The 10,434-nt window shown below is 33.3% G+C and overlaps 1 protein-coding gene across 2 annotated transcripts in view; it reads right to left on the bottom strand.

Annotated features, from left to right (window-relative positions):
* The window catches only part of LOC107697131 (cation-independent mannose-6-phosphate receptor), a 41,962-nt gene that overhangs the window by 7,982 nt on the left and 23,546 nt on the right, over positions 1-10,434 (bottom strand). For both annotated transcript variants that reach the window (XM_016497772.1, XM_016497773.1), the window contains exons 33-45: positions 9,807-10,069; positions 9,510-9,722; positions 8,362-8,511; positions 8,081-8,239; positions 7,198-7,396; positions 6,768-6,920; positions 5,221-5,458; positions 4,231-4,367; positions 4,042-4,159; positions 3,255-3,401; positions 2,957-3,141; positions 2,119-2,305; positions 1,854-2,009 (exon numbers count right to left, since the gene is read on the bottom strand). In XM_016497772.1, the coding sequence (XP_016353258.1) occupies positions 1,854-2,009; positions 2,119-2,305; positions 2,957-3,141; positions 3,255-3,401; positions 4,042-4,159; positions 4,231-4,367; positions 5,221-5,458; positions 6,768-6,920; positions 7,198-7,396; positions 8,081-8,239; positions 8,362-8,511; positions 9,510-9,722; positions 9,807-10,069 (2,305 nt within the window). The remainder of the gene's footprint in view (positions 1-1,853; positions 2,010-2,118; positions 2,306-2,956; positions 3,142-3,254; positions 3,402-4,041; positions 4,160-4,230; positions 4,368-5,220; positions 5,459-6,767; positions 6,921-7,197; positions 7,397-8,080; positions 8,240-8,361; positions 8,512-9,509; positions 9,723-9,806; positions 10,070-10,434) is intronic.

Raw genomic sequence — 10,434 nt, 5'->3', positions numbered from 1 at the left:
AAAAATGAGAAATGTTCCTTTGGCAAATAGCTGAAATAAATATTTTTATATTTTATTTTATTTTTTATTTATTAGCAATTAACGTTTATTTATTTCAAGTAACACAAATGTTTTTTAATGGTTTTAATTTTAGTTTTCGTTAATAATAACCTTTGAACATTCAAAGCATAATCAAAGCAGTCAATGCTGAAGAGAAAGTGAAAGAGATGTGTGTATACTTGGGAATTGTACACCTGAGCATGCTGCCCTTGAAACAGCCATTTGATGAATCTATAATATGCAAATGAGATCAATAAAAACTATTATTCATTTGCTGATATAGTGCTGTTATAATGAGCATGCAGATGTGTTTGTATCTGATCCAACTTTGGTAACTGTGTGAGATACTTATAATATGCTGACATAGAAGTAGATGCTATTGGACAGGATTCTGTCAGCGTGTCTTTTATCCATATAAAGTGTTTGTCGTAGCAAGGTCCTCATACCACCCCCTTCTGCGGTACACCTGTCTCTTATTAGATAGCCTAAACACACACACGCACACAGACATTTACAGGTCAGCGGGTGCGTCATGAACCATGGAACAAGATGCAGAAATGCATGATCTGTAATCCTGGATTTTTAATTTTTTTTTGCAATGTTCACATGGTTTAAAGAGGTAAAATACACTGTAAAATAAATATTAATTACAGCCAACAGTCATTCTCATTAGTAGGTAGCATGTGTGCTGCTGTTGGCAGCAATCTGTTTTTAACTAGCTTTAACCTTAATTACACATCTTCCTGAATGACTGTGTGTGTTATATTGGAGACAAACACACACTTCTGTCTTCTCTTTCTCCATCTCTCTCTTGTTCCACTCAGTCCCTCTTTTTTTTCTCTCGCTCATATTTATCTCCGGAAATCTATAATTTCTGTAATCCTAATCTGAGGGTGGGGCCACAGATTATCAGTGGATAAGAGATGGAAGAGGGAATGTGAAGGGGAGGGACACGCATGAGTCATAGGAGTTATAATTGAAACACATTGCTATTTTCTAATGTCCATGAGACACCTTTTTAGTTTCTGTACAGCACATCATGGCTGCAGAATTAATCTGCTCCTCAACATACAAGCACACATGTGCACTCATCTCCCTCTCATTTCTCTTCTCTTGTCTCTGATTGTGAGTTGTTTGAGGTTGAGGGGATTATAAGGGATCTGCTTTTGTAGGAACAGTGACAGAATGAGAGAAACAGAGAGAAAGAAGTATAGAGGGAGAAAGAGATTAAGACAGATATTGTGATATGTGTATGAGATCCGTGGAGCTCAGAAGTAGTTCTCTGAATTTGATACAACTATATATTACATTTTAAGGCTGCATTTATTTGATAATAAATACAGTAAAATCGGTATTATTGCAAAATATTATTATAATTTAAAATAATAAATTATTTTTACTGTTTTCTATTTTAATTTAAAATGTAATTTATTCCTCTGATGCAAAGCTAAACTTTCAGCAGGCATTACTCCAGTCTTCAGTGTCACACGATCCTTCAGAAATTATTCTAATATACTGATTTGGTGCTCAAGAATCATCATTATTATTATTATTATCAATGTTGAAAATAGTGCTTAATATTTTGTTGCAAACCATAATAGTTTTCGGGATTCTTTGATGAATAGTAAGTTCAAAAGAACAACATTTATTTGAAATAGAAATCCTTTCTAATATTATAAATGTCTTTACTGTCACCCTTGAACAACTTAATGCATCCAAAGTATTAATTTCTTAAAAAAAAAAAGCACTGGCCACAAACTTTTGTATTAGTTTAAAAATTAAATTCACACGTATAAATGTAAGTTGCATTTTACCTCCTGTCTCGTTTGTGCAGCAGAAGAACAAGCAAACAGATTGTGAGCACAACCAACAGCAGGCTAAGCACCGCCCCTAAAGCCTGACTCCGCCCAGACAATCCAGCATGCTCCTCCCCTCCATCAGTGCTGTGCGGGTCCATGGAGCTGGACAAACTATGAGAAAAACAATGTACTCAACTCAAACTTACTTGGCTAACAAATCTATGTTGTAGAATTGTTGAATTAAAGCCTAAAAGTATGTTTAGGCTTTGGTTATACTCACAAAAATTCACAAACGGTGGCGGTGTGCCAAACAAACAGATACTGGCAGCCATCTGTCTCCAGAAGGAATTCTGGGATACCTTCTCCTGCCGTAGGGCTGCAGTGGAACAGGATAGTCGAGGACACAGTTTTGGTTTTGTCTCGTCCACATACAGATTCAGATGGTACCGAGACATCAAGATTTCCACCTGACAAAATACAACACCAGGTCATGCCATAAAAGTGTTACATCATCACTGAAATACAAACCTAAACTAATAATATGACTTCATACTACAAACTAAATTGAATTGACAAAAAAAAAGTAATAAAAATGGTCAACATATGCTAACTGTACCCTAATTTTTTATTTTTATAAATAAATAAATATATTATATATATATATATATATATATATAGGAGGGTGGAAATTACATTTCCAAATATTGAATAAGTATAAAAAAGAATTTGAGAAATTACACAAAATATATATACAAACAAAACATTTAACAATTTTTGTGTTACAAAAAGAATTTGTCAATTATTTAATGTAAATAATAAAAAATAATAAACAAATTACACAATCTTTTTAAACAACACATTTTAAACAGAACATTTATTTAAAAAAATATTTCTGGCATTTGTGTGTTGTTATAAACAGAATTTAACAATACAAATAAATACATCAATTAATTAAATATAAATAAATAAATAAACAAACAAAGGAAATCTTTAAAAAAAATGTTTAAACAATAGTTTTCATTTGCGTATTGTTATAAATAAATAAACAAACCCCTCTTTGCCTTTCATCTGTCACACATTGTAATTCCCAACATGGTCACTAATAGAATTTCTCTCACCTTTTATATAATACTTTGCTTTGCTGGAGGAGCCAATTTTTCTGCGGTAACTGTCATTAATCTTGACCTGACAGATATTGGCACCCAAACAATTGGAAATGGAGCTGTCGGTGATGCCTGACAGCTGGATGTGGTAGATATAGCGATCTCCATTGGAACGGATGTCTCCTGTGGCGTTGTGGAAACTGAGGACAGATAAAACACTGTTTATCTCATTCACATTACTAGATGTGGTGTGGTGTGGTGTAGTTGTAGGCTCTGTGTTAATGAATGAGAGTTGATGGCCAGAGATACTCACTGGTAATAAAGCGCTCCCAGGTTGAAAATGGCTCCTGTCTCGGGTACTTTGATGGTTCCATTGATCATCTCCACTTCCTCCTGCTTCACAGCACATGCAGATCGAGTCTCCCACTCCACCCAGTACTCGCATGCTGTTTTATCCTCCCTAAAACAAACAGACAAAAATATGAATCTTATTTAACTCACATTACATTAAAAATACAGACCAGCATCTCTGGAAAAAAAATAAATAAGTATGATGATATTTGATGAATTGAAAGTTCCAAAGAATATATTTTAAATCTTTTGTGGCATTATAAATCTTTACTGTCATTTATGATCAATTTAATGCATTTAATTGCAAAATTATAAATGATAGTGGTTTCCACAAACATATTAAGCAGCACAACTGTTTTGATAACAACACTGATAGTAAGAAATGTTTCTTGAGCGGCAAATCAGCATATTAGAATGATTTCTGAATGATGCTGAAAATTCAGCTTTGCATCACAGGAATAAAATACATTTTTAAATATAATTAACTAGAAAACAGTTATTTGAAATTGTAATAATATTTCACAATATCGCTGCTTTTACTGTATTTATAAATGTAGCTTTGTGACCAAAAGAGATCAAAAAAATTTTTTTTTTAATCTTAATTTCTAACCTTTCGACCAGTAGTGCATATGTTTTTTCTATTTGGTTCTCTGAAAGCTGGTTAAAAATGACACCTCTAACAGATGCTAAACCAGACGCTAAACACCACAAGTTAAGAACCTATTCATGCCAAGTCATTCTTAACTTACTTGAATAATTTCGGATGGCCCACTGTGCTGCCACACTTCAGCTGCAAGATTGTTCTTGCTGGTTTATTGTTTCCACACACCTTGTCACCCATGGAATAATTGACGAGGATCTTTCCATCTGGTGAGGACACATACTGATGAGAAACCAACAAAACCGCAATCACGTCAGAGAAGGTTTAAAATACTTACCGATTAACTCCATGGTCTGCGTGTGAACACGGCCCAGAGTCTCGGTCTTCCCGCTGGCACGTCTGCGACACACGGCGGCGTCTGCTGCACACCCTGGCTGGCCTCCATGAATGGCCTGGCAGAGATTGAAGTAGTACCTGTGAGAACAAATAGTACAATTGTGAATTTCATAAACACTGAACAGATGCAGGTGCAATATTACACCAGTGTCATTACTGATTAAATGCAATGTGTCTAAATTCCACAGACTTGAGTACAAATAGTACTAGTACAAAAATGTATGTTTTTGAACAAAAACAAATATATAGATATAGAAATTATGGCTGATACAAATAGTTGATAATTATTGCTCTGTTTTGGCCTACAAAAATTGTAAAAATGAATTTTGTCCATCTTACAAATCTTATGAAATTAGATTTTATAATATATATTTTTATTTTAGACACACCATCACAACTCTGCTCTCCAGATACTGTATCATAATCGACCATTAAAGATAAATACATTAAAAAAAAAAATTTCAAATGAATGAAAGAACAAGATATGTTTTAGGATATGTCTTTTTATTTACTCATTTAATTAATTTTATTCGATAATTTTTATTATTTTATTAGATTATAGATTATTTATTTTGGCGGAAAGTGTTAATGTTAGGTGCAAAAATGCATTTTGCTAAATTTACAAAGATTGAAAAAGATTACAATACAATAAAACAAAAAACTATTTTATAAAAGAAAAAAGAAAAAAAAAAATGATAGTAACAACTGCTTTCTTTCACATAAAAATTGTAAAAGAGTAATCAATACTTAAGAAAAGGGGAAAAGAAGCCATGATATTATGTTTTTCTAATATCAGCCTAAAAAAATTACTAATAAAATTCTAATACTAATTGCTAATGATACTGGCCATTAGTGTCAATGATATACTGTATATTTACATCCCGTGACAGGGGCAAATTAAATTGAACAGAACAATAGGTGTGAAACTCACGAATCGCCCCCGTTGCTAAATTTCCATGGTTCTGTTAGAGATGAGAGCGTGCGCAGGTCGTAGGTCTGGTGTTGCCCTGTAAGCTTGCACTCCATCTTTTTGGGTGGGCACACCACATTCGTTCGCCACTGGAAGGTAGCAGAACATCCTTGAGTTTCGCTCATCAGCTGAGGACTTCCACGACCCGCCGCTCTGTCACACGAGAACAAAATAGACGACTGCCGTTTCTCTCTTAGTGCTGTGAATTAAACAAGACAGAATTTGTAAATAAAAAGCTTTAAAATCAAGTTTCTATTTATTTTATTTATTTAGCAGACGCTTTTATCCAAAGCGACTTACAAATGAGGACAACAGAAGCAATCAATTGTAGTATTAAAACAACTAAAAACAGATCCAAAACTAAAAGCTAAAACTTTATAAATACTACTTATACACATTTTAAAAATAAAGAAATTAAATAAAAATGACAAATGCATACAACAAAATTTCAAAACGTAACACTAAACCAAACACAAAAAAAAAAAAAAAAACTACATATATGTGTATGTACAACCACACACACATACATACACACACACATACATATATATATACATATATATATACACACATATATACATATACACATATATACATATATATATACACATACATACACATTTATAAAATCAATATATATATTATTTCATGTCCATGTAGTTTGTTGAAGTATTAAAATAACTCAAATTAAATATTATACTACTATGTAAACAGTAAATATCACATAAGGGTTAGAAAATAAATTACTACTTTTATAAGCATATTCATTGTTGGAAAAAAAGTAGTCTTGGCTTAGTTGGTAAATAACATTAAAGGAGGGCTATGCATACAATAAATGACAAACCTTAAAACACTTAATGTCAGAACCAGACAGAAAAAAAAACAGTCATACACACCACCTCCATCATAAGTGTCACAAGACAATGACACAAACTCAGTTTCCTTAAAAGAACTTGTTCCTGTTTTAAAGAAGCATTACACCAGAGCAAATTTTTTCTGTATTAAAGCAACCAACAAGATCCAAATTCTGAAGATACACAAATTCTTGTATTCAGATGTACTCATAAAATCAACTTTCAATTAGACAGAAACACATTTGTTATTTAAATCTTAAAAAACACAAACAATTTAAGTAATGTTCACGTTATGTGCTGCCAAATTGAAAAACCGACTGAAATAATTACATTAGGTTTATTTAAACCTAATGTAATTATTTCAGTAGGTTATTACTAGTATTTACTTAATTACATTATTTTTAAATGATTAAAATGTTAAAAATCATACATTTTATAAACATAGTTATTTACATTTTACTTAAATTATTTAAATTTAATTCATTAATTAACTTAACACATCTGTTTATATTTCTTTCCTTAATAAGGAACTGTAACCATTAAAAAACAGATTAATTAAATAAAAATGAAATGAAATAAATACAGCTTGTCCAGTTGCTCTATCCCAAAATAGTACATGTATTTCATGAGTTTTATGTCGTAAATGATTCATACCGCCAGAGCAAAAGCCCCATTTGTGATCTTTGTTATAGTCGCTTGTAGTGGCACACCACGTCCTGCCGTCAGTCCTGCCCTCAGTTGTGCACTCAGTATAAGACTTGTCCAGGAACTTAAAGGGGAAAGTGCACACTTCATTTTTAACTGTAACTGAAAGACAATAAACACACATTTTAATCATTTAGGGGAAAAGTGTAACGAGAGTCTATCAACAGATTCCATCTTAGATCTTGACCTTGGTTGACTGCAATGCATGGTAGTGCTGCATTTCCTATAACACATGCATGCAATGTTGCCAAATCTTACAATTATTATCTTCTAGAACAAGACCATCTGTCAAAAGTGTGCCCATGCTGCCTTAAAATGTAGTCTAGGTAGGCAGCTCAATAGGTTTATAGAGTGATTCAGAGTGGTTTGTTTGTCTGACCTTGAGGACAGGTGTCTCCTCCACTGTACTGCATGATCACAGCCTGCTCTTCTCTCTTGTAGTCTAAGTTCATGATTTTGCTGTTCCCGTATGAAGCCGCAGAGGCCGTTGAGATCAGACATACCGCGCTGTCTTTACATGCTGTGCCCGCCACAGTCCCACACACATTGATATTAAAAGAGCCAGAGCTTCCAGGAACCTAAAAAAACACAAACTAAGCTCCAGAATCATCCCTTCGCTACTATGTGTGTATAAGTTGACAAAGTGAGATTTCTGGCATATATACACACACTACCGTTGAAAGGTTTGGAGGTCTGGATTTTTAAAAATTAATTAATTAATTATTTTAAAATGAATACTTTTATTCAGGAAGGATGCATTAACTTCATGAAGCAACAGTAAAGGCATTTATAATGTTACAAAATATTTCTATATCAAAGAAATGCTGTTCTTTTGAAGTAGTCATCAAAGAATTCTGAAATAAAACATATCAGATTTCCATAAAAATATTAAGCAGCAGAACTGGTCTCAACACTGATAACAGGAAACGTCTCTTAAGCAAATCGGTACATTAGAATGATTTCTGAAGGATCATGTGACACTGAAGACTGGAGTAATGATGCTGAAAATTCAGCTTTCACTCACTGGGAATAAATTACATTTCAAAATAAATTCAAATACAAAACGGTATATTTTAAATTGTAACAATATTACTGCACTCTTGCTTGATCAAACAAATGGTGCCTTGGTGACTTCTTTGAAATGCAGCCTTGGCATAAGAGACTTCTTTCAGAAACATTAAACAATCTAACAGACCCCCCAACCTTTTGATGGCACAAATTTCAAATGTTCAGTCTTGGAAAAGTCTTTCTCTCTTCATTACCTGAACGGTCCCTGACAGAGCTGAGAGGTCAAATGTATAGCGCAGCTGGGAGACGGTCAGACTGCAGCCGTGCGCTGTGATGGTCTCCGGGCAAACCACAGGAGTGGCCCACTCAAACACATACATACAGTCCTGAGCCCGGATCATCTGAGGAGAACCCTGTTTGTGCAAAACCAACACTCACATTCAGGTACAACAGAGATGACTGACAGAATTATTGAACCAACAATCACTCGGATACACTCAACACCATTTATGACTGTTTTGGGTTGCTCTCTTACCAGCTCTGCCCCTTTCTGGCAGGTGAAAACGATCTTGGAGGAGTAGTTGGAGGTGGGGTCAGAAGGGCAGACGGTTGTGCTGCTGAAGGTGATCTCCACCTCATTGGTGTTGATATTATAGCGAGGAGGGGAGGTGATTCGTCCGATGTCCTGCACAGAAAAAAACAAAAAAACAAGCCCACACTGAATTTAAAACCGAAAAATCTGATTCAAACATGTCATTTAATATCAACTCCCGGTGCCATGGTATGATTAGTAAAAATATTTTGCACAAATAAACTCAAACTAACATGAATAATGTCACAAACGCAAAAACGACAGTATGTAATTTCTTTATTTCTAGTGTGACCAGGTGTGCATGTAGTCTAAGACAGCCTCCAATATTGGTTATTATTATAATAACGATAACATATTATTAAATTCCATAATTAATACTTGGGCTGCAAAATTTGGGGAAAAATTCTAATTTGATTTTTCTGATAAAACTTATGATTTAAAATGTGATTTAAAAAAAAAGTACACAATTGCACGATTTGGCCAAAAAACAAACAAACAAAAAGAAAAACTGTGATTATATATCAATATGACTATAAAATAAAAACAACAATAAAAATTATGAATATAAATATTAATTATTATTATTATTATTATCTTTATAATTACTACTAAAAAAAAATTACAAAAGAAATATTATACTGTAATACTTCACTGTAAAAATAGCAATAAAATAATTCTGACATAAACAGCCATATTATACTATAATATTTCCGAAAAATAAATACTTCTAGTACTAATTATTTTTTATTATTACTATATAAAATATTAAAATAAGAAATTACTGTAAAATAAAAATGTATTTAAGAAAATAATAGTAATTACAATAATAATAGATTATTATAATTATTACTACTAGTAGTACTAAATAAATATTAAACAAATAAAAAATGACTCATATTTTACTGTTAAAAATGAGTACTTAAGAAAATAACAATAATAATAGTAATAGTATTTTACAGTTCAATAAAGTAGAATTACAATACTATTTAATGGCTGTTATAATTTTTCAAATGTTAAACCATTCGTAGTACTTTTTAGGTCTGTAGATCAAGGAAAGCGGAGTTCACTATTGTACTGATGCATTTACTCACAACTGGATCTCCATCAACAGGATCCATGCACACAGCGGCCCCTGGAGGACAGTTGACCCCTGGGATGGGGTTGAGGGGCTGGCAGATGTTGATGTAGAAATCAGGAGACTTTTCCCTGTCTACATCCTCGTTGATAGCTGTGTAGTAACCGGTGAGATGGATCAGAGGACTGAGGTCAATCTGGTTGGTACCGTTCCAAACGGAGCACTTCACCTGCAGAGAAGAGACACTGAATTTGTTGCAGGTTCAACCGAAGCGAGGTTTAGAGAATCGAAAACTTTAAAGACTTCCTGTTACCTGTTGTTCGCAAACCAGAGGAGTGTGCCAGGAGAAAAAGTGAGTACAAGTGGTGTCATCCGAGTACACCAGCACGGGTTCATCTGTACCTCCTCCCTCAGACTTGCAGACGAAGCTGAAGATGCTCTTGTGTTTGAGGGAAGGGTTGGCGGCACACGCGTCTCCATCCTCATAGGTGAGCTCCACCACCTGATCCTTATACACCAGCTGCCTTGTGGTTTTCCCACCACTTATGGCCTTCTGAGTGTCTTTGATGCACACGGCTGCAGCAAAAAACATCTCAACATTACCGTACAAAGTCTTTTTTTTTTTTTTTGCTTAGGGCCTAAGTCTTAAAACATGACGAATAATGCAACAAAAAAAAAAGCACAAACAAAACTACTTTTATATATAAAAAATACACAGAAAATAGTGTCTACATATAAAAAATAGTGTCTAAAGTGACAAAATGTGGTGAAAAAAATTATTAGAAAAATATATAGCTTGTATATTGTATATAAAATTAAATACAATTACATAATATATACATACATATATATACATTTTTAAAAGTTCATTTTTCAAGTTCATTTAAGTTTATTACAGTATATATAATATATATTTATTTAGTCATTTATTTATTCTAATA

This window comes from Sinocyclocheilus anshuiensis, unplaced genomic scaffold (assembly GCF_001515605.1).
Source record: "Sinocyclocheilus anshuiensis isolate Anshui unplaced genomic scaffold, SAMN03320099.WGS_v1.1 scaffold38, whole genome shotgun sequence".
Lineage (NCBI taxonomy): Eukaryota > Metazoa > Chordata > Actinopteri > Cypriniformes > Cyprinidae > Sinocyclocheilus > Sinocyclocheilus anshuiensis.
Note: the sequence above shows the minus strand (reverse complement) of the source record. Positions and strands in the feature narration are given on the sequence as shown.